This window comes from Heteronotia binoei, chromosome 16 (genome assembly GCF_032191835.1).
Source record: "Heteronotia binoei isolate CCM8104 ecotype False Entrance Well chromosome 16, APGP_CSIRO_Hbin_v1, whole genome shotgun sequence".
Lineage (NCBI taxonomy): Eukaryota > Metazoa > Chordata > Lepidosauria > Squamata > Gekkonidae > Heteronotia > Heteronotia binoei.
Window position 1 is genome coordinate 22,217,055 of NC_083238.1, and position 24,966 is coordinate 22,242,020.

The window sequence follows — 24,966 nt, forward strand, 5'->3', positions numbered from 1 at the left end:
GGCTTTTTTTGTAGGAAAAAGTCCAGCAGGAACTCATTTGAATATTAGGCCACACCCCCTGACATCTCCATTGTTTCACACAGGGCTTGTTTGTAGAAAAAGTCCAGCAGGAACTCATTTGAATATTAGGCACAGGGCTTTTTTGGTAGAAAAAGCTTCCAACTTTGCTCAGTAGAATGGTAGGATGCAGGGACCTAAATAAATGCTTTTTATCATTTCTGTTTTGTTTTACAATGTAATACGCTACCCCACTGGTCATGTGTACTGTCAATCAGGTTTTCATGTTTGGAAGATTTAAAAAACAACAACACTCTGATACTCATCTAAACTAACCTTTATTCGTTTCTCGGCTTCCAATAATTTGGCATTTGCTGCTTCTTCTTTCTTTTTCTTTTTTGCCTGTGCATGCAAAACAGGTCTCAAGGTCATGCAACAGCACCACGACAACTGGAAAGTAATCTCAGACTAGAAATAAAAGCTTCATGCCTCACAAGGTGCAAAACAATACCACATGTTATGTGTAGGTTATAACAGATTTCTTCCTCAGTATATTCTTTTTTAAGAACTTGTGGGGGGGGGTTGAAGGTGGTGGTGGTAGATAATAAGGAACATGTCATATAAGAAAATATAATTTTAAAAATGTTACTGGCAATGACTGAGATTTTAAACTTTTTTGTCTAAACACAAGATGGGACAATTACTGATTTGTACTTTTTAATTGAGGTGAATATACTTAATCAACGGGGCACAATTTCAAGATCTTAATTAAAGCCAACAGTAAGAATCCACTTATCAGCACTTTATCAGAACAACATTTCTCTTTGCTTAATTTATTAAAACAACTAGTATAACAACTGAGACTAAAAAGAAATCTGTTGCCAGACAGATCAGAAATGAAGATCTGAAACAGAAATCTAAATTTAAATATCCTCCGACTTAATTATACATGGCATGGATCCAATATACAAACCAACTATTTACAACGTGAAGACTCACAAATCCTTTGAAAGTGTAAACATGCACATTCTTTAAGGTTAGAATCATGCTGTTCAAATATCAACTTGAAAAAGACTTTTCTGATGCTTATTACTTCTGATGATGATTCAGCCAAACATTAAGTATTTCTCTTTACTCCACCTGTAATGGCTTCCCCAAAGCTACAGAGGTTTCTCATCTCATATTTGAACTAAGCTCTATCTTACAATCCTGTATATATATTCCCTCAAAATAAAATTGGTGAACTGGCCATTGCCAAATGCCTTTACATGAGCTATGAAGGTAAGAATGCACAAGACACAGTTCAGTCTACAAATGGAGATACCTACAAATTTGAGACTATGACACTCTGATGTAAGTTCCTGTAACAGTCCCCCCTTCTTTTTTGCTATTAAAAGCTTGTTTCAACAAACAAGTTATACCTCTAAAATTTGCTGAGCCCGAAGTTCTTTCTCCATTCTGATTTGCTGGATTCTCTTAATCTTTTCCTACAACAAGAAAAGCTTCCAATAGTTTTAAGCAGCAATAATAACAGATTCTAACCCCCACAGCCTACAGCTAAGATTGCCAGATAGGCCCTTAGCCAGAGAGGGGCCACAGGGCTCTGCCCCCTTTCAATTTTGCCGTGCTCCCACCCCAGCAGCAGTCTGTCTGCTCTTGAGGCACAATTAATTAATTAACACCTCCCCCAGTGCTACAACTCCCGCCTGAAATGTCTCTCATCTATGCAGATCCCATGATCCCTCCAATACAATTTTTGGTTGTCAAAGGGGGCCCTTTCCCCATTTTTCACCAAAGGAAAAGTTGATTGGATCCAACCCAAAGTTATTAAGGGAACATTCCAGAAGTTTAAAAAAACACGATTTGTTGCCACATTGCAGCCCATAGATTCTAAAGTGCTGAGCATTAGTCTCATAAGAAGTGCTTAGTGTAAATCTACTTCTGCAGAACAAACACTGGGATTTTTGGAAGTTTTACAATCTGTCGATCCATCTCATTGAAATTTATGCATCAAACACAACAATAGTATCTAGACTTTATTGACATTCATCTCTTAAATGTTTTGGCTGCATTCTGATGGTAAATTTAACTGTAGTTAAACTGCATGACTGCGATGTGATGTCAAGATAGCATACCTGCCTTACTCCATCCTCCCGTCCTGTGCAGAGCATCTGGATTAAACTTTGCCAGGACCAAACTAGACATTATGGTGTTCATGGGTTTGGACCTGTGGTCACCGTTGCCATTTTAGAGCCATATTTAGCCCATTTATATTTAGCCCAAGTTGATAGATAGCATAGTGTTGGATTGATGTACTGATTTTTAAAATGTTTTAATCTTAATTTTTAATGTTTTAATCTCTTAATTATATAAATTGTTATTGTATTTAAAATTTGAATTTTATTGTTAGAATCTCTGCATTGTAAGCCGCTCTGAGCCCACTTCGGTGGGGTAGGGCGGGATATAAATCAAATAAAATGAAATGAAATGAAAATGAAAATGAAAAAAAATTTAAAACTGCTGTGAGGATTGGGTTTGCAGAGTGACCGCACTAGATGACCTTGTTTCCCCTCCCCATGCCTGTGCACTTGAAAAGATGTGCCCGTGGGAAATAAGAGTGCCTGGACCTGTCATACTGTAGGACGTCACAACATTTTTAAGAGGCCTGAGTTCAGTTCTAAAATTGTGGCAGAGGTCATGGGTCCAATCCATAGACATCTTAATTTCTAGTTTGGGCCTCAGTTAAAGTGGAATAAACTAACTCTGGGTAACCTTTGTTTCTGCATTCCTATGTCATGGATGGCCAGAATTTGTTTTTAATCCCAATTATGTGTATGAAAAGGGGAGGGTGAGAAGCAAGGCATGCGAAAGAACAAGGTTTGCGCACATTTTAACTTCATAGTGGTTAAGCTTACTATCTGATTACAGCCTTGAAGGATTGCACAAATTCGCGCCTAACCCTTCATTTCTGGGGCTAAGGGGCTAGGGGGACCTCTGCAAAAGGTTTATATGGCTACAAGATACTAAGATTCTGGACACACAAATCTAAATCACAGTCATTATTTAATTAGGAACTTCTAATTTACAATTAGTTGTAGAGTATCTCTGGCATACGTAAATAGGCCCATTGTTGATAACGTTTTGAAATATTATTGTAAAAACAGCTTCATGCTGTTTAATTTTCCTAGACTATATCAATGAACTTAATTTGAATATTTATCTTTCTCTTAATATTCTCCAATCTATTGCGTAAGAACATTAATCACCTGCCTCACAGTATATTCACCCAGTTGTAAGAAGCATTTTATAAAGGCAAATTACTTTCCAGGGAGTAAGTCCCATTAAATCAAATAAGACCTACTTCCAAGAAGACCTGATTAGGCTAGCCGGTGTCTGACATGCCCAGAACAATGACATCACCTGAAATTGACATCATTGTGACAGGCACGTTGTGCAGGGGATGTTCTAGCATTCGAATAAAAACTCTATGGCACCATAGAGTTTTTTGCCCAAATGCTAGAGCATCCCCCATGCAACAAGCCCAGCATGTTGACAGCACTACCGCATGATGTCATTGTTCTGGGCACATCATCGCACCATGCGCACTTTGTGTGTGTGAAGATCTCCCCCCCCCCCCCCCCCGCAAGAGCCAGGTAAGACCTGGCAACTCTAGGACTCACAGATACTACAAGCACAGAAAATGTACCATTCAACTTTCTCTACCCATCACAGTTTGCTTAATGGCTTCTTTACCTTCTGCTCATGCCTCTTGCCAGATGAAACTAAGGTGGCTGGATGTTTTGTCAAACCTACCTTACAGAAGAGCTAGATTTGAGTCTGACGAAGGGAGCTTCGACTCTTGAAAGCTTATATCCCAAAAATCTTGTAGGTCTCTAAAGTGTTACTGGTCTCAAGTCTACCTCTTCTACTGCAAGCTAACGTGGCTCCCCTCCTGAAACGACCTTAAAGAAGAGCCTCTTTGGCCAGACCATCTCATTCAGCATATTTTCTGATTAATTACTAGATATATGTAATGCAACATAAGACTAAACACTTAAAGCAGCCAATTTTTTTACTGGTCCTGTTCTTGTAAACTGCAGCTTGATCTGCACATGTGACAGTGCTTTTCTCCAAGCTGCAACCAATCTGTCTGTATATTGAGCACAGGGACAGAAAAGATCTGTTTGTTTTCTGATTAGCTGACAACTATTAAAGTACATAGGAACCACTGGAATGCTAGACCTAGTAATGCTTATGGAAGAAGCATACAAAGATATGAATTACCTGCTGTTTCATTATCTTGATTTGCTCTTTTTGTTTTCTTTTTTCTTCAGCAGCCATAATAGCTAGGAACAAGGAAGGGTAAAACCGTCAGCGGTTAACAAATGCTGGATCGCAAAAACCTATCTATAAATTCAAAAATTCATCCAGAAGAGTGGTTATTGTTTCATACGCGTTTACTATTTACCTTGCTGCTTTTTTGCTTCTTTGGCAGCTCGAGCTTGTTCTTGCTTCTGAAGTTTCCTCAAAAGCTTGATTTGTGCTGCTTGTCTAGCAATTTCTATAACACGAAGAGGAAACACCATGATAATATAGCTCATTAATACGTCATTTCAACACATTGTGGGTGCATCAAAGAAAATAACGAAGTAAGGTAAGTCTTGCCTTGCATATATTTTTTTTTCTTAACAGTGCTGACTTAAAGGATTTCCTTTCCTTGCCATGTAATATTTTTAAGACCAACCACAAAAATTATAAACACTGCATAAGCTTTCAAATTCTCCAGAATCTTTTTTTGTATTTTCATATGTGCATGTGTATGTGTGCGTGCACCTGGAAGTCATGATGACCTCTGGTGACTGACCCCTTCTAGGGGCCTGGAGGATATTCAGGGAGGTTGCTGAATAAATCCTGTCCCTGCCTCCCAACTGCTGGTATTCCACTGAAGTCTCCCATCCACATACTTGTCAGTAGTTGGCAAAACGGGAGGGCTGTCCTTGCGAAATCATATTTTATACTTCCCTATTCAGAAAACCAGAATCATGTGAATTCAATATTAAATAGGGATGGGCACAGCCTGAAACACGAACAGTGTTTTATGCATGGACCATGGAGGTTCAGGAGGTTCGGGGAGGGTTTGTGACCACTCTTGGCTTCCCCAGGCACCACGTGGCTGTAGGGACACCTGTGGAAGCCAATCCTGGGAGGCTGCCTTCCCTCAGAGCCCCAGCTGAGCCTGCAGGGAGACCTCTTCCCACAGTATCAGCTGTTTTGTGGGCTCTGCTGGGCTGTCCAGTTGAAGCATTTAAATGCCTCCCCTTCCCTCCCCCAGCCATGCTGAACCACAAACCAACAAACCAGTTCAGGGAACGTGGTGGTTTGTTTGGTTTGTGGTTCATTTGGTTCATGGTATCAAATGAACTATCATTTTCTCGGTTTGTGCCCATCCCTAGTATTCATGCTGAAAAGTTATCAAATTGTTTTCACATAATTCTGGTTTTCTGAGTAGGAAAGTATAAAATATGATTTGGCAAGGACAGCCCTCCCTTTTTGCTTTTTAAAAGTGTCGTATTTAAAGTAGTAAATTAATCCACACAAGTACCATCCTCCTTATTTATAGTGCCACTTACAGGGCTATATCGCTCCAGTGTAATAAGGGCATGATATGAACCTGCCTGATTTGATTTAAACCATTTATTTATTGTTTGCATTTGTAGCCTGTTCTTTTTCTTTAGGAAATCAGGTCCACGTACAAAAGTTATCTTCTCCATTTCATCCTAACAACCTTGCGAGGAATGCTAGGTTAACACAGTGCGGTTGGCACAATGAATTTTCTGGTAGTCGGCCAGCACAGATTTCAACGTAGGTCTGTACAAGGCCTATCTAACCACTCTCACACACACTGGTCCATCAGATCAGTAGTTCCCGCTGCTTGAGGTCTTTTAACTGCATAGGTTGGAGAATGAAACTGAGACATCCATACACCAATCCTGTGCTATCACACTGAGCTATGGGGTCTGAGCAAAGCAGCCAGGGTTTCTGCAAAAGCAACAGTGTGCAGCAACAGTTGTGAAACCCACAGCTATACAAATCATACTTGGACATGGCACAGCAGAATCTCAAGTGCAAGGCAAGTTATTTTACAGCATTCCCCCCTTGAGGAATTACTGGCAGAACATTTATGCCACAGATGCACACTCTTTGGAACTATACATATGTGCCAGTTTACAGAATCAGGAGCCATTGAAATTAGAATTTCCAGAAGGTTGGCGTGTTCTCTGAAGCATGTGCCAAAGTGCTGGGTAATTATCCTCCTCACATAAGTGTTAGGAGCTTGAACTCAGCTCTGTAATGTTTATCGCATCATGAGGCACATATGTAAATACACGCGGCAGAAAAGCTGATGAAAACTGTCTTTTTCAAAAAGGCATCATACCAAGAACTCAAGTCCCAAGATGAGAAGAGAAGTTGCTCTCATCTTTTGGAACTCATCCACTGAAGTTCTTTCAAGTTGAGGATAATCAAAACCAGTAGTGTAATAGAAATTTGAATTCAGTACTGATAAGGAATGCATTCCCCCCCCCCCCACCCCAGGTTTTTTAGACTGCCAAAAATTCTGCTTGCTGCCCCTTTCTCCCCCTTTAGCAGGCAATTATTTCTAATGGGTTAGAAAGCTTCTTCATTATCATTGTCAAACTGAAGTTTTGTGCCAGGGCTAACAAGTTTTAATTTCTCATAACAGATTCACACATTGTAATCTCATCTAGGCAAGCATTTATACCTAAGTCATGTAAATAACTTCATATAGATTACCCAAGTGCCTCACAAATCCCCCAGGTAACTTACCACTTGAATAGTTTCTGAAATGCCTGAATGTTTAGGGAGAGCTCAATATAGCACAAGTGAAACGAGCCTTAAAGTCCTCTGAGAAATACTACATTGTTAACTTGAAGGCTTATAGGCCAAGCTACCAACATAAATAGAAAATCCTCAAGGTAGTGGAATCAAATACTTTATAATTGACTATATGCCTTAATGACTACCCAAAACTGGTGTATGTCTGTGATGTCAGTCAAACTACACTAAATCTCTTCATAGTTTACTAGAACACAGTAGAAAAGAAAGGGACTTTCATGCTTTGTACAGCTAATGTATGTATCAGAAATATAAACATAGATTAGTGAGACATTAAGAGCAGCTCTACTGAATCTTATCTTGTTGGGGTGACTGCAAAGAGAAATTCATATACAGTATCAAGGAGTCTCATGGTATCTTAAAGACTAATACATTTATTGAGGGCACAAGTTTTTGGGAGCCAAATGAGGGAGTGTTCTCATAGAAACAGAATCATATCAAATATGTGCTAAAGGAATAAAGATGGCTGAACTAATAATTGTAAAGAAAGGGACTATTATATTAAAGTACTTAACACTGACTATTTTGAGAAGGACATAAAAGCATATGAGTCTAATTTAAATGACAAAACTGGGGCCTTGAACAGCTGAAACACACACACATATCCTTTTCTCTGTGAATGCTAGATATACCCAGAAGCATAGAACAGAGAACAATACAGATTTCTAAAGATCAATATATGACTAGACTTTTCATATCCTCCCTCTCTTCTGAATCAAGCAAATGTGTAAGGACTGTTATCATGTTAAGGTATAGGGGTATTAAAATACAAAGGCAGGGTTGCCAAAATGCGGCTTGGAGAATATTATTGTCTCTTCAATAGCTCTGAAGTATGAAAGAAGCTGCAGTGGAGCCTTCTTAAGCTCTGTATCATTCACAGTTGCTCTCTCATCCCCTCAAGCCAGAGTAAGGAAGCCTCAGCAGGCAAAGGGAGGGAAGGAAAAGAGACTGCAAAGAAACAGGACTGGAAAAGCTACATCCTCCTTTGTGGCTGTGGAACCTCAAAAGAAGCAGAACTTGGGCTACAACCAAAAAACCTCATACCCTGGGCAATTCCCTAAATTGAAGATTTTAAAAATAACAATTCTTGTCATTCTAACAGTGGTATGTGACAAAGACTTGCCTTTTGAAACCACAGACTCAATACTCTATTGACACTTTTTAAACCAATCGGGGGGAAGGGGGACGCTATAATGAAATCCTTACCTTGGGCTTGTAACTTCCTCAGCAGTTTAGCATCTGTGTTGTCAAGGAACTCGGTGCTACCAACATTTGGAGGCCGACCCTTGCGACGCCTCATTTTTGACTCCTCTTTAGCACGCTGCCTTTCTGGATTCGGCGGTCGTCCTCTACGTCCTTCCATAGCTCTGATACGGGGAAGGACTTCCTCTTCTTTCAGTAAACACCATTGCATCCCCTTGTAACCAATATATTTCACAGAAAGGCATTATAAAATGGACAATAAAAAGGCGCAACAATGCACACATAAACACACCGAAGCATAGGCCTATACATCTGTATATATCAGTGCTGCAAGCTTGAATTGATAATTGGTAGATTAATCAGCTAAAGCTTAAGCACAGACTTGAATCTTTTCCATTGTTAACTGATGGGTATCGTATTGAAAACATGAAGGCACACTTGCTTCCGAATTGTGCTGGGGCCCCCAGGGGCCTGGCCCCATTACTTCAACACCAAGGCCAGGGTCCCAGCTCCACTACTTACCAGCCCAACTTCCAATTCGTTGCAGCCAAAAGGGAGAGGGAAAGGAAAGGGACAGCATGCTGCACTTGGCACTGACAGGCCCAGAGGCAAGGGACTGCTGCCACTGCTCCTTACTCTGCCTTCCCAGCTACTGCTGTTGAGCCATGGCTCAGTTACCTTCCCTCCCTAGCTCCAGTCGAGGCTGACTGAGCCATGGAGAAGATGGTGGGCTGGGCACCATTGAGGCTGCAGGTGGGTGCCACCCTGCTGCTGCTGATCTACCTGTTGGCGGGGCGACAAACAACCAGCATGCCAAGGGCCACCAAACTGGGAGGCCCCCTGCAAGTAGGCCAGGCAGAGAATTTGGGGCAGGCCCAGATGTATGAAGCCAACCTCCATGGCAGATGTGAGCCTTCAAACCTGAGTTTCCCAGGGTTCGAATTAGGTCTTTAAAGGAGTACGCTGCCCTGGACCCCCTAACAAAAATCCTGGCTATGTGTCCCACTAAACAAAAAATTCTGGCTATGGCCCCGTGTCACATTTTAGAAAAAGAAGTTTAACTCTTTCTGTCCAGTTGCCAATCCAAGCCAACAGGTATTTTGTACTCTTGAGTGAAATCTCTATAGATTTCTTTGTAGCTGAAATCATTAAAAGGAACTTTTAATTTTAAATTTCCGCAAAATAAGGCACCTATCTTAATCTTCAGGTAAAAAGTGAATTTAATTAATTAATGTCTTGCTTCTTTTATCACTTAACATTCCTTGTAAATAGACAAATATGCTTTATACTGATCATACCTGTTACATTTATTATTTTACAAGGTTAATTTAATAAACGTGACATTACCCTTATCAATATCTCTAGCATCACAATGATTTTATGTGAGCTTATTTTTAAAGAGTTCTAGATAGTTTCTTTGAGTCTCAAAACAAAATGGGGTACTCGTACCTAAATGATCAGGCATTATATGAATGCCAGTCAAAATCTATTGCTTGTATGTCATTATTATGTTTCCCTAATAATCTCATTTGAAATGGTAAATTTTGACAGAAGACATTCTTTATTAGTGATCCTTAAAATAAGCAAATGTCAAATTCATTGCTCAGCAAAGTGAAAATATATATTCTCTATGAAATCATCTGTTTCTCAGGAGCGTACATAATATATGCTACATAATTTAAATGCATAGGATACAGCAGGAGGTAATACCTAAGGATTTCCAAAGTCTTCCATTTACATCTCTGACAGTAGCACAGGATTCCAAAACTGGATTAAGGCTTGTGGGAAACTAACTCTGAGTATCCTATGCACCTGTATTTGTTCATCACAGGAACCTTAATCCTGGTTCAGACCAGTCACCAAACTGACATTCTACACTGGAATCATGGACTCACAGAAACCAACTCTATGATTCTATTGTACTCTATGATTCTATTCTATGAAACCAACTTCTATGATTCTAGTGTACAAAATCAGTTTGGGAACAGGGCTGAACCAGGATTAAAGGTCAAGTGTGGAACTGGCCAGTGTTATGCTGTGACACGTGGTATGAGAAAGGGAAAGGAGCAAGGTATGTGCATGAGACAGGCAACAACCTAGGTTTGTGCCCATTTGTTTCCTCAACTGAAATTGCATGTAACATCTGAATGCAGCAAAAAGGTAAGTGATTAGAGGCAGTTCAATGCAAAGGGTAAGACATAATTCATGACATACACTATACTGTCTTTATTGTATTTTGGTAACTCCACATTCTGCCTTGAGTATCAGTGATAAAGGCAAATGACAAATTAAGTTAATTAATCGATAAATGCAGAAGAAAAAATGAGAAAAGGAAACAAAGTTGCTCACAGAAAATAAATTTAGTCAGTGTGATGTCAGAAGGTGAGGAAGTAGAGTAAGGGTGCCAGACCCCTGGTGGAGGCAGGGGTCTTCCACCGCCAGGGCCCAACCCCCAGCTACTTCCAGGTGACACTCTGATATCTGGCAAAACCTCTATGGTAGAAGCCAGTTTTACCGTAGAGTTCTTGCCCAAATACCAGCGCATCACCTGGAAGTCACCAGCACGATTATGTCTTTTCTTGTGCAATGCTGGCAACGTCACCTAGGCCTTCTTTCCCCTGGTAAGTCCCTGCATCTCTCGCCATTTGCCAGGAGGGATCTAGCAATCATAGGGTACAGACAAGAGATACAATTAAGGGCAAAAATGTGGAACACTTAAAAAAATGGGGACAATGCATTTAAACTATTAATGGACTCAGAAAACGTGTTCAGAGCTGCCTTAATTCCCATGATACATGAATTCACTTAATATTCTGTTGATAGAACTGACATTATGAACATACCTACTGTACATCAGTTACAGTGCTGCAGTGTGGTCTGGGAAACCCAGGTGCAGATATGCATTCTGCTATACAACCTTGCTGAGCGACCCTAGGTCAGTCATTTAGGGAGGGACGGTGGCTCAGTGGTAGAGCATCTGCTTGGGAAGCAGAAGGTCCCAGGTTCAATCCCCGGCATCTCTAAAAAAGGGTCCAGGCAAATAGGTGTGAAAAACCTCAACTTGAGACCCAGGAGAGCCACTGCCAGTCTGAGTAGACAATACTGACTTTGATGGACCAAGGCAGCTTCATATGTTCATATGTTCATTCTCTCAGCTTAAGCTACCTCATAGTTGTGAGGATAAAACAGAGGAGGGGAGAACTATGTTATAACCTGTCTGAGACCTCACTGGGGAGAAAAATGGGGTACTACTATCCAAATGAATACATGACCGGCTGATTTTTGAATAACACTATCCGCAATGTTTAGATCACAATCTACAGTCAAATGATTCTACATCATTATCAGAAATGAATTCTGCAGACATCAGTTGGATTAATTGCCATAAAATGTACTTATAACTCAGGAGAAATGTAAGTATGAGTGTATCTCATTGTCTTAACCAATAATTATACGCAGCACAATGCAATGAGTCTTGTCTTCAAGAGAAATACGGGGAACAGAAAAGAAATAAAAGGTAAAGGTAGTCCCCCGTGTGGAAAAGAAATAGACCCTCTAATCGAAAAACTGCCTGAAAAGATGAAAAAAAAATAATAAAGGAATAAAATATTTTATCATTTAGTTGTTTTTAATAAATGTATATGCCACATCTTTCTGCGCTGTCGGCTCTCAAGGTGGCTCACAATAAAAAAAACCCCTCAGAAAATACAATAGTCTGATCATGTGACATTGATAAAAATGCAATCTTGAAAACTCTGCATACACAACCGTCAGATCTCCTCAGAAGCCTTCTGGTACAGATGTGTATGAAAAACAATAAAAGGAGGGTCGTAACTGTTTTAAAAGGCATGCTGCCCAATCCAGTCCTAGTCATGCACAACTAAAACACTAGATTTGGTGGGAATGCACTTCCCTCATTTACACTCAACATTGCACAAGTCCGTTCTTGAGGTGAACAGTATCGGATCCTGATGGGCAGCTGTGTTAATTTGTCCGTAGCAGCAGAAAAGGATAAGAGTCCAGTAGCACATTAGACTAACAACATTTGTGGTAGGTCACTGCAGTGACTCACAAAAGCTCATCCTCTGCCACAAATGCTACAGGATCTGATACTCAATACTCTTTTGTACTGCTTCAGATTATATCACTGCAAAGCAAAACGGTTATGTGAAATACGTCAATCCATGTATAATTGAAGCCGGGATGGGTTTCAAAGGTTATTGGTGATAAAAGACAAAACGTTCAGTTATCCCATCATACATTGTAATAGTGTAGGGGTTTGCAACTAGGAGAAACTAACCAATAAAAATATTACAAGAGGATTTGGGGTTTAGAGAAGTGACCTGTATTACACAGAAGTGACAAATGAAAGCAATACCAAAAAAGCCACATTTATACTAATTAGCATAACTATTATTTCAATTATATAAAAACAATAAAGCTGAAACCCTGAAGAAAACACATTGTGCTTGTCAATGATGTCCCCCAAAGCATACTCATGACAGTAAAAACTGAAAGTTCTCCGTCCTGACACTGAAGAATTACTTACCTTCACTGAGTACTCCAGAATTCAACATCTTGCATAACTCCACACCAGGGCTTTTTTTTTTTTTAGAAAAGCCCAGCAGGAACTCATTTGCATATTAGGCCACAAACCCCCTGGCATCACCATTGTTTCACACAGGGCTTTTTTTTGTAGAAAAAGACCAGCGGGGACTCATTTGCATATTAGGCCACACCCCTCGACACCAAGACAGCTGGAACTGCATTCCTGTGTGTTTCTGCTCAAAAAAGGCCCTGCTCCACACTAATTAATGCAACAGTGCCTGTGCTACCCAAGATACTTAAGAAGATATTGGAAGAAGATATTGGATTTATATCCCACCCTCCACTCCAAAGAGTCTCAGAGCAGCTCACAATCTCCTTTCCCTTCCTCCCCCACAACAGACACCCTGTGAGGTGGGTGGGGCTGGAGAGGGCTCTCACAGCAGCTGCCCTTTCAAGGACAACCTCTGCCAGAACTATGGCTGACCCAAGGCCATGCTAGCAGGTGCAAGTGGAGGAGTGGGGAATCAAACCCGGTTCTCCCAGATAAGAGTCCGCACACTTAACCACTACACCAAACTGGCTCTTAAATGTCTCCTGCCTCCACCCAAATGGAATAACAAACTTAGAACTAACATTTGTTTGTCTTGTTTGCTTGCCTAGAACTGATCTCAGTTTGTATTTGACAAAATCTAACCAAACCAAAGATGCACCAAGAACTAGATAGTGTAAATGTTATGGAGGTTCCATAACTTGCTTACTTAGAATCGGGTGGGTAGTCATGTTGGTCTGAAGCAGCAGAACAAAGTTTGTATCCAGTGGTGCTTTTAAGACCAACAAAGCTTTATTCAATATTCCAGGGGTGGCCAATGGTAGCTCCCCAGATGTTTTTTGCCTACAACTCCCATCAGCCCCAGCAAGCATGGCCAATGGCTGGGGATGATGGGCGTTGTAGGCAAAAAAAACATCTAGAGAGCTACAGTTGGCCACCCCTGCAATATTCAATTGGATAAAACTTTGTTGGTCTTAAAGGCGACAGTAGACTCAAACTTTATTTTTTTTATTCTTTACTTTTTATGTTACAGTATATATCCACTTCAAATATGTGTAAAGTGGCTTCCAAAACAGTACAGAACAGAACAATAAAAGAAAGCAATAAAAAGTAATAATAAAGCACCATAATAAAACAATAAAGACAGCCTTACAACAAGTACAGCCCCCCCCCCCCATACAAACCCTCCATTCCCAACAGCCAACACATGACAAATAACCACCAGGAGAAGAAAAAACCAACAACACAACCCTATCAGCAGACAAATTCCATAGCAATAATCCTCAATAATGAAGCTATCAAAGCTTGTTGGGATAAGATTGCTTTGCACACAATTTCTGAAGCCTGGTGAGAGCCAGTATGGTGCAGTGATGAGAGTGTGTGGTATTTCATTTTGATGTAGCACTCTCACTAAGGCCATATAATAGAGCATAGAGTAAATCTTGTTTTTACAAGAGACCCAGCACTGTACATTCCTTCAGTGATTGAGAGATGTTGAGAGAAATAATAAAAAGGGATTGAAAAAAAACTTCACATAATTATAACAATACAGATCAGGTCTTTGGCTTGAATTCGAGGAGCCATTAAGAGCTCACCATATAGAGCTCACAGAAGGGATATTTTGCAGTTTTCCCCTTTCTGTGGAAGCCCCATAAAAAACTATTTCTTGCAGTCAAGGATTCTTGGAAATGACATGAGCTGGACTGGGGGAACTGATACCTAACCACATAAGTTCTCACTCTGTTCATGTAAGAGCTCGTGCAAGAAAGAGATAGGGCAATTCCCAACGAATCCTCCTTCCAGATGCAGTTCATCCCATGCTATTCTCAAACCCTCCAAATCTGAGGAGTAGCTTTGGGGAGGGCAGGGGGTTTCAGTGTTAAGTGGAAGGGAAAATAATTCAATTTCCTTCACAGTTCTGATTATTAAAAGCTTTGAATATATTTTATACTATAGACTTAAACTGGAATAATTTTCTATTGACCATCCACCCTCACCCTTATTTTTACCAAACATTTGCCAAACAGTGAATTGAATCCTGCCTACAATTTCTGCAGATTTAAGGACTTCCATCTACAGAAACTCAATTCTTCCCCTTCCACGACAGCTTGAAATATTTCCTGGGATATAGGGGACCCCCATGAATAGCTTGCAGGGGAATCAGTAGATTGCATGAGAATGGGGAATCAGTGCAAATCAGTCCCTCAATGGGAGAGAGGGAACCTCATTTCACAGGTTTTTGACCACTGCTGGAAATCCCACCATTTTGGGGCCTACTTCTGGTTCCTGGCCTACTTCCAGTTGGGGGCAATGCTCTGGTTTTTGGGCAAAACTCTATAGTTTGAAGCCAAATTTACCATAGTTTTACCCCACCCACAACCAGATGTAGGCCCAAAACTGGAACTAGGCCTGAAAATGCCCAATATCACTTCTGTTCTTATCACTTCTGTCCAGGATTTCTTGGATTAATCTGTGACTGAAAAACAAAAAACACACCAATATATTATGTAGTTATACCCTAAGGGAAGCTAATTTTTTTAAATTGGTTTTAGTATCATGGCTTCTCTCACAGAATCTGGAAACTTTATAGGGTTGCCAAGTTCAATTAAAGAAAAATCTGGGGACTTTGGGGGTGGAGCCAGGAGACTTTGGGGGTGGAGCCAGGAGACATTGGGGGTGGAGCCAAGAACAAGGATGTGACAAGCATAATTGAACTCCAAGGGAGTTCTGGCCATCACATTTAAAGGGACAGCTCACCTTTTTAAATGCCTTTCTTCCATAGGAAATAATTAAGGATAGGGGCACTGTCTTTTGGGGCTCATAGAATTGGACCCTCTGGTCCAATCGTTTTGAAACTTGGGGGGTATTTTGGGGAGAGGCACTAGATGCTATACTAAAAATCTGGTGCCTCTACCTCAAAAAATAGCCCCCCAGAGCCCCCAATACCCACGGATCAATTCCCTATTATTCCCTATGGGAATCATTCTCCATAGGGAATAACAGAGTGCCTAGTAGACATTTCCCTCCCCCCACGCTTTCTAAAGGGGGGGCCTCCATACCAGGGAATCCCCCCTCCCTGCCCCCTCCCTCTCTCACACACACAAATACTTACTGGGTCTTCTTCCGGAGAACTCTACCTGCTGTGAAAACGAAAGCAAAGAAAGGGAGGGGCCGTTCTCCAAAGCCCTTCCTGTTTCCTGCTTCCTGCCCAGCCTTAAAGGGGCAGACATTTTACAAACTGCTCAGGAGCTAACAGCATGAAGCCTACAGGTATGTTCTCCCCCCCTCCACCCCCCCACCCCCCGCTTCCCAATTTTTGGAGAGCGGGAGATGAAGCTGGGAACCCAGAAGTCTCCCGCCAGAGCGGGAGGTTTGGGAAGCCTAGAACTTTAGTTTCAGGAGTCTTCTCAAAATTTTTCCTTTGAGATCTCAGTTTTTCTACCCAGAACCAACCCATTAGTTCCTGAGGAAATATAATGACAACTACAGAAGTTTGTTGATAGATACTTTGAGACCTACTTCTCACATAGAGCAGATGAGGTGGTAAAACTGTTTATTGTCTGATACATTTTGACTTACATGACTAAATATTCCTTAGAAAAAGTGTACTCACCCATGTCTTTCTGACATGGCACTAAGAATATGTGTTGTTTGTGAGACTTAGGTCTAAATTTTAACCTTGATTAAACATGTTATTCAGGTCCTACTTTCCGTGATTCAGCCCTTGCAATAATAAGCATCGTTAATAATCTTCCTTCAGCTACTGTATAAAAAATGAATACAGCTTCATTTGCAAAGCATGATTATGCATTATTACATATTTTTGTAGGAGATGTGGATGGGATATAAAAGTTTCCACAATAAATTTGGGAGAATATGGAATCATATCTACACAGATTTATTTTGTAACTGTGGCAACTATTTTTTTTTTAAAAAAAACCCTAAAACACACATACAGCCAAGCAAAGACAATCTCATAGGAATAATCTCAACAGCAAGTGACATAGAAGGATCTGAAGATGTAAAGGCACATCTAGAATAAGTAAAGGTTCCAGTTAAAGAAACTAATTTTGCTGCATTCTCAGATATGAAAGTTAAAAATAATAATAATAATGTGAGCCTCTCTCAGACCTAAGCAGGCCTACTCACAATCCTACTCAGGTTCATTCAGTAGAGCTTACTCCCAGGAAAGTGTACTTAGAATGCATTGTTATGTGACAAAAAACAGAAATCAAGAGTCTCACAGCTATAACGTAATATAAATGCTCCCCCCTCTAAAAACATAAACGTTTACCATATTCTCCCTGGGGCTGACTGTTTTTTGAATCTCAGTTATGTATATTGGAGCCCATAATACATTCTCTGCACAGAACAAATATTTATATGTTTGACTCTATATTACAACAAATGCCACAGAGACAATGGAATAAAAAAAAAATCCATGACATATGAACACAACTACCTATGACTGCTACCTATATAAAATAAAACGGATCTAAGAAATACTTAAATGAATATACTTAATCTCAAAAGCCCATCATATTAGATGACTGCAGCTTCCGATGTGATTGGAGAGGTTCTGAACACCTGACGTTTGCTTCTAACCCCACTGGGTTGTGACAGTTTTCAGCACTTTTGGGTACGGAGATGTTCAGTCGCTCTCAATCACTACCGTACAGTCAAATGTACGACTGTAGGAATGAACCAGCTAACAACAGCAATGCTCCAGAGTGTAGTAAAAAATATTTAACTTAGATTTATGATACTACTCCTCGGATCAAAGACTTTACTTTTTTTAAAAAAGTGGATACCTGCGGTCCATCTCTGGCTTCATAGAAGTCACCCACTCCTATTTTTGCACTGAAGCTGAAATTGTCCCTTGAGATATCCATTATTCCATTTCTGCTGAGATACTGAAAAAATCACATATTTTTCCACTTCAGCTTTTTAGTCATTACAACCCAGCTTTGATGTACAGCTAATATTAGAGAAGTCAAATGTTTTTTGCCTATTCTGGCAAGGGGAATATGAATTTACAAGAGGTCAATTTAGAGGCAGGTTAAGGTACATTAGCCTCACATCAGAGGACATTTTGCATCAAGGAACTTTACTGGAGGAAAAAGTTCATTTAAAAAAAGAAAAAAAACCATATGCATGCTTAATAACTACCAGGCAATATAATGCTTAAAATATACCTTTACTACATCAGGGTACTGCCGTAGCTTCTTTCCACATGGTGCATAATATGCTACTTCTCCTTGAAGGCGGCCACCAAAGTTCCTTATTCTTGTTTCCCTTTGCCAGCTACAGTAAAATACAGTTATATGTAAGGATACATATCCTGGTTTGCTTCCTAACCACAAGTGGAGTTCTGCTCATGGAACTTTCCCTGGTAGGGTTTCCGGGTCCGACTCAAGAAATATCTGGGGACTTTGGGGGTGGAGCGAGGAGACTTCAGGGGTGGAGTCGGGAGCTATGGTGTGACAAGCACAATTGAACTCCTACGGGAGTTCTGACCATCACATTTAAAGGGACTGCACTCCTTTTAAATGCCTTCCCTTCACTGGAAATAACGAAGGATGAGAACACCTTCTTTGGGGGCTCATAGAATTGGATCCCCTGGTCCAATCTTTTTGAAACTTGGGTGTTTTTTTAGGAGAGGCACCAGATGCTATGCTGAAAATTTGGTGCATCTAGCTCAAAAAACAGCCCCCCCCCAAGAGCTCCAGATACCCACAGATCAATTTTCCATTATACACTATGAGAATCAGTCTCCACAGGGAATAATGGAGTGCCCAGCAGACATTTCCCTCCCCCCTCCCGCTTTCTGATGACCCTGAAGTGGAGGGCCTCCAAACCGGGGGACCCCGTGCCCCCACCTGAGGATTGGCAACCCTGCTCCCTGGTCTCAGGTAGAAATAGGTCTTTCCCAACTCCTGCAGCCTGAGATCTTGTACCTGGAGAGGATAAGAATTAGACCTGGGGCCTTCTGCATGCCAAGCATGTGCTCTATCTCAGAGCCACGCTAATCATCTAATGCCCCCTCCAGCCTTCTTTGCTTAGCCTGAGTAGCCATTTTCTCCAAGGGAACTGATCTCTTGTCATTTACAGATCACTTGTAATAGTGGGAGATCTCCAGGTTCCATCTGGAGGTTAGCAATCTAAAATCTGTGGTTCCCAAATAAACTGGACTTCTGCCACCAGTGCTGACAAGTAAGAATGCTCTATATCTCATTAAGTGTTGTAGGTAACCTTTGTCTTGATTCAGATTTATAATGCTATTTCAAAGTCTTCACTTTATAGAGAATAAGCACACTTCACACAATCAGTTACCAAAATTTAACACAAAGATTTTTTTACATACCCATACTCCAGAGGAATGCGCAATTCTCGCTCGTCTGTTACTCTTCGCCTTTTTGAAGTACCTTGAATAGAATTTATTGATTTTAGAGAGGAGAAAACATAAATGATAATTGCACAATCACGTCTTGCCATTTTATATAGCACACTGCCTTCTGTTATACCCTTTCTTCTATTTACTTGTTTATTTGCATCTTTTGCCCAACTAAAAGTAAAACCTCTGCCTGCAAGGACAAAACTTCCCTGCTGTTTCACACACGCAAACACATACAAGAATAGGAAGAAATGGGACCTGATTTATAAAAGAGGAAACATTTTTAAAGAGAAACTGAATCTCCGGAAGCTTCAACAGTGCTTTTGTCAGCTTGGTTCAGATACCACACAAAAACATGGTTTATTTTAAATATAATTAGTTTGGGAAGCCAAGTTCAGATCATGTGCATTCACTTAGATCCTGGTTTGCCTTGTCAAATACTTCTGGCTTCAGAACTCATGTGAAACTATAGGTAATAACCAGCTTCAGATCCTGGCTTGTTGACTCCTACCTAGTCATAGTTAAGTAATCTCTGTTTAGACAGACAATCACATAAACCATTGTTAGTTTAAGTAAGCCATGGTTTTGCAGTGCCTGAACCAAGCCATAGATTGCAATTGCATTAGAAAGATTAAAAACTGCCACAAATCAGATGCAAAAAAGAAAAACACAGAAAACCTTAGAATGTAGCAGGCTGCCATTGGTATCATCTTGATTCTTCATTAAACTTGAGCAAATAAGTTATATTCATTCCACACTAAAAAGTGTGTCTGGCTAGGATGCTAAAAGAACTTGCTTGTAAGCTATATATTTAAAGATAATGTTGTGATCCTCAGCAGTTCTGTAGCCAATGCAACTCAGTCTGCTTGTGGCTTATTGGATAACTGTCATGACATGAAGCATCTTATTGATTTTGAGAACTTCTTATTGAACAATGGATGCACTTTGATATAACTGGACCTTTTTTTTTTGGCTATTTACTTTTCCCCACAAAAAACTCCAACCAAGGCTACTATCTGAACACTCCCTGCCTCCCCTTCCCAGTGTAACTAAAAGTCACACGCACAGAACTGGTCAATTCAAATTCAATATACAGCAATGTCTAATCATAACTTACAACTCTTTAGTGGAAACCTTAAATTTTTTTTTTAAAAAAAATCCTAATCTAAAGAAATACAGTTCCCCTTAATTTGCAGTTAGTAGGAAAATCAAAATTACTGCCTAAATTGTGAATTGTGAATGGCCATCTAAATTAAAACTATCTGGGTATGTAGAATTTAACCTGACAAGTTTTAGTGAGTTAAATTCTGTCTTGATCAATTACTACAAAACGCAGTAGGGATTCTGCAGTATATTTTGCACGATTGTTGCTTTCCACAGTGTAAATCTGTAAGGTCAAGATTGTAGAGACAATTGCTGACCCGGAGACCACTCTCCTTAGACAGACAGCAGCTGTTGGGAACTGATGTCCAAAACACTTCCAGGACCTGATTCAGATTGGGACTATGGTGCAAATGGGGACTTCAAGTTCCCCATGGCATTTGCCTGATCCAAAATGGCCCCATGAAGTATCATTTGCCCCAATTAGGGGCTGCATGTGTTCTGTGACTATGGGCTAGTCCACATATCTAGTTTGGTCCTATTTTTAAAGTTTCTTCCATGTTTACTTGAAATGACTTTTCATCTCTTGCAAATGCAGCCACTAGTATTGCTTTCACAAGGAGGAGAATATCGTGGGAAAAGAGAGAAATGTAAAGCCTTCCCCCCTGACCTTTGCAATTTTTTGTGCTAGAAACAGCCATCCTCAAGCTGATTCTGCCTGGCAATTGCTCAATCCTGGCAGCTAAATTTGCAAAAGAAAAAAAATTACATTGTTTTAAAATTTACACGGAAGAATGCATAACATGCACTTGAACCTTCAGTTGAGTGCTGTGTCAGAAAGCTTTGCAGGAAGATTACAGTACGAGATAGGGCGAGCCAGATGAGACTGGATGCACAAAGAATTTGGAAATACCTTGCAATATGATTCCTTTGGCAACAATTTGCTGTCTAAGCCTCTCTGCTCATTCACTTACACTCTTCTTGTCTCTGGACAAGAAGAGGGATACCACTGTGGGAGGGACCACTGTGCGAAACAAGATGCTCAACTAAATGGATCATTCATCTGATCTAGCAAAGAAGCTCTTATGTTCTTATGAGAAGGAGGGAAGCTGGAAGTCACTGTCTGCAGCAGCTTCCTAGGCTGTTTACACATCCAGGGCGGGTGGGGGGAGAACCATCCCTGCTGAGGAAGCAAAGGCAACAAGCATGGGAATGACACCAGCTCAGAGCATCACTGCTCAGCTTTTAACTAAAAAAATAAGTCAGATGAAAGGCTGAAAGATGGGGAGGAAAACAGAGTCCAGCACTGATATTTGAAGGGGAGCCTAGTGCCATCTCCCCACAGGTTGGCCATGGGCAGAACTTCCACACAGAAGGTCTGCCCAACACCACCCCGCGAGGCACAGAATGTTTTTTTCTTCTTTGCTCTGACTTAAAAGGGAAAGCCCTAAGAGCTCCTCATGTCATGCTTTTTAGGAGAATGATGCCATGTGGAAGCTCCTCCCACAAATACCCTCCTGCAAAAGTGACCCTAATTAATTTTTCTGGAATAAAAGAGACAACTCTGCTGTTCACACGATACCAACTGCCTGTTTGGTCCTAGCACAGAGATTAATTTGCGATTCAGAAAAAGAAACATGATGTAATGCTAAGATGTCCCAACTGAAAGGTAACAAAATAAACTGAAAGTTCAAGGCCGACTCCTGGGAAGACCTGAACAACTGCCACCCCTTTTTAGATTTCAATAAAGCATCTCTCTGATAACCACATTTTGTTAGATAAAATCATTGTAATACCACAGTGTGAGCTTGACGACAGTGGAGGCGGAGGAGTGCCCACAAAGACGGGTGAAGGGGACTTAGGGCGTAACGCTGCAGGAGCAGAACTCGGGGTCTTTGCTATTTGGAGGTTAAGTGGAGTTGAGCAAGCGGCAAGACTGATGGAAGAGCTTTTGGCAGAGGAAGCTGTTTTGTTCAATTTAACTGCAGACTTTTCTCCCTCCGTGTCGGTCTCAGATTCATCTGGGTCTTTATCATCTTCCTCATCGTCTTCAGATCCTTCCGTGTCAGACCCTTCTGAATTGCTATCAGATTCTTGGGAAAACAAAGAGCCACGAATTATGAGAAATTGATATATCCCCTTTCTGCCATTTGTAGGCACTGTGAAAGAAGTATGTGATTTTATAATAAGGAATTCCAAACTACAGCAAGGAAGAATCAGTGCAGGTTGGCCATCAATTGGCTTCACATTCTTACCCTGAAGTAGAACCCTTGGTGTGTATTTTTTGGAAGAGTGGCAATATTCCCTTACAGCAGGGGTGGGGAACCTTTTTTCTGCCAAGGGCCATATGGATATTTATAACATCATTCGCGGGCCATAAAAAATTATCAACTTAAAAAACAGTGCTCCACTAAGGGAGAACGATTCAGGCCGGGCAAAATTAATGCAAATAATTGTTTTTCTATTTAAAGTCATGTGGGGAGAGCCTAATCTGGCACACATACACCCGGTCCGCTGCCCTAGACAAATGCATAGGTTCAGGTCTTTTTTGTAGAAAAAGCCCAGCAGGAACTCATTAGCATATTAGACCACATCCCCTAATATTACCATATTAGGTCACACACTCATTAGCATATTAGGCCACACCATCTGGGATAATCAAGTGCATACTGAATTGTGACAGTTCCAGGCCCTGCAGCAATTCTGGCCGGCCAGCCAGGCCCCAGGGAGGCTGCTGCACAGTACATCTGGGGCCTGTGATCCCTGCCTGGCTCTGGGGAGGCTGCTGCACAGCGTGGCTGGGCCCCATGATCCTCGCTGGCCAGCCAGGCCCCAGGGAGGCTGCCACATGGCTTGGTTTGACCCAGCAATCCCCAAGAACCACACCTCGGGGCGGAGGTTCCCCACCCCTGCCTTAAATCTTCTACGATTCATTTGGGATGCATTTTCTGGCCTTCATATCCTTGATATCCCGCCTCCCCAGCCTGCCATCCAACTAACTGAATTCAACCTACAAACCAGATATTGTGGCCTACCAAAATGTTCAAGATGTTTCATTTTACATCCCAGGTAGGCTGCAAAAATCAGAAATGCATTGAGCTATGCATGAGCTACCATACGTGGCAGGTGTAGTTCACTTATAGTTTTATGCATTGTTCAGAGCAATTTTAAGTTTGAATGATTGTACAGGTCTTCTGCTGCCAAGGACTGCACAAAAACTGAAGCTAGTGCATACTAGCCTTCACCCTCATATGAATGAACACAACACTACTTTAAGGTTCTAATTTAGGGTTCTGATTTTGATTCTGCATTGCTTTCAATCAGAATGATGCCACCGAGCACAAACAGATACAAATGTATACAGATAAATCAATTCTCTCCCCGTTATGGCTGCCACAGACTTCTCATATACAATAATACTTAGCGTTAGAAATAACTTGTAGGTCAAGGTTGTTTGTAACACTAAAATACTTTAACTCTCCATTTCCCCCATATCTACCTCTTCTCAAACTGGGAAACCCCTGTATCATTTACTCTTTACTCCCCACACTGAAATCACACAGGCATGATCTAGCTATAGGCGGAACAGCAACACCTCAAGCAAGTGATCCTATTATGCAACCTTTAGGCTGACCATCAACTAATCACGCTGTAGTTCTCATCTCATAAGTTACAATTGTCATTAGAAGCAGAATAGAATAATCGTCCTCTGCATTATTACTCGTGACATTTGAAGGAGGAAAGATATGGATGGATGCATTTAGAAGGCAGCAAGACATGCATTTAACACAATTTCTTTTAAATTTCAATAAACCTGATTGACTGTCATCAGAATCTTCATCTTCATCATCTTCGTCTTCATCCTCCTCATCGTCATCCTCGTCATCCTCATCATTTGAGTCTTCGGAATCTTTACTGCTGAGAATGTCTGAATCTGGTCCTCTGAACTGTTCGACCAAAGATTTGGCGGAAGGATGGTTGTGTTGTGTTTTTACTGATGCTATTGCATTATTGCTAACAGCCTTTTCCTTCGCTGGACCAGGTAATACAGGAGAGGTAGAAGACATAACAGGTGTCCGGTTGCTTGGTGTCTTTTTCCCGCACGTGCTTAAATTTACTGGTGAGGAAAAGGTTACATTGCTGGAAGTAGGTACGTTTTCACTAGCCTTGGGCTGAGATTTGGATTTGGTGGTAAGTGCTAGTGGAGCCTCCTGAATAACGCTCTGAATAACTCCATTGGGTTGATGGTTACCTAAAAGTGCATTGGTCAAGAAAGGATTAGAATGGTTGTTTTCTACAGATGTGTGTTTCTGATGAGCTGGTGATGAACTAGTTGGCTTTGGACTCGATACTGTTGTGACAACCTTCTTCAGGTTCTTGGATGATTCCTGTTGTTTCTTCAACTGTGCTGGGAATGTTTGTTTGTATTGTTCCTGCAGAAACACAAAGACAACCAAAGATATAACCAAACATCACGGCAAACAACCTTATCAGTTTGCCTATCTATTTTAAATAGATGGGAAAGCAGGTAGGTACCTATCCAGATCATTAAGCAGCTTTGATCTTTCTACATTAAGATAATTAATATTGCCTTGATTCATATAGGAAGAAAGATACATGAAGGGACTAATCCAGAATTGTGACTTGATAAGGTTGTTGTGGGTAGCAAAGGAAACTGGGTATGCCGTCTGTCATTCTGGAGGGTCACTGTAGATGGAATCATAGAGGGCCATTGCTATACATGCAGAAGAAAGGGATA

General features: G+C 40.9%; 1 protein-coding gene across 21 annotated transcripts in view; it reads right to left on the minus strand.

Annotated features, from left to right (window-relative positions):
- Nucleotides 1-24,966, minus strand: part of BAZ2B (bromodomain adjacent to zinc finger domain 2B) — a 186,026-nt gene that overhangs the window by 74,054 nt on the left and 87,006 nt on the right. For 10 of the 21 annotated variants that reach the window (XM_060257164.1, XM_060257162.1, XM_060257171.1 and 7 more), the window contains 10 exons: nucleotides 24,022-24,640; nucleotides 22,004-22,300; nucleotides 19,077-19,137; nucleotides 17,908-18,016; nucleotides 17,524-17,625; nucleotides 8,119-8,329; nucleotides 4,466-4,558; nucleotides 4,282-4,343; nucleotides 1,419-1,484; nucleotides 334-399 (listed from right to left, as the gene is read on the minus strand). In XM_060257164.1, coding sequence (XP_060113147.1) covers nucleotides 334-399; nucleotides 1,419-1,484; nucleotides 4,282-4,343; nucleotides 4,466-4,558; nucleotides 8,119-8,329; nucleotides 17,524-17,625; nucleotides 17,908-18,016; nucleotides 19,077-19,137; nucleotides 22,004-22,300; nucleotides 24,022-24,640 — 1,686 coding nt within the window. The remainder of the gene's footprint in view (nucleotides 1-333; nucleotides 400-1,418; nucleotides 1,485-4,281; nucleotides 4,344-4,465; nucleotides 4,559-8,118; nucleotides 8,330-17,523; nucleotides 17,626-17,907; nucleotides 18,017-19,076; nucleotides 19,138-22,003; nucleotides 22,301-24,021; nucleotides 24,641-24,966) is intronic. The other 11 variants (XM_060257168.1, XM_060257172.1, XM_060257170.1 and 8 more) reach the window with 3 other exon arrangements.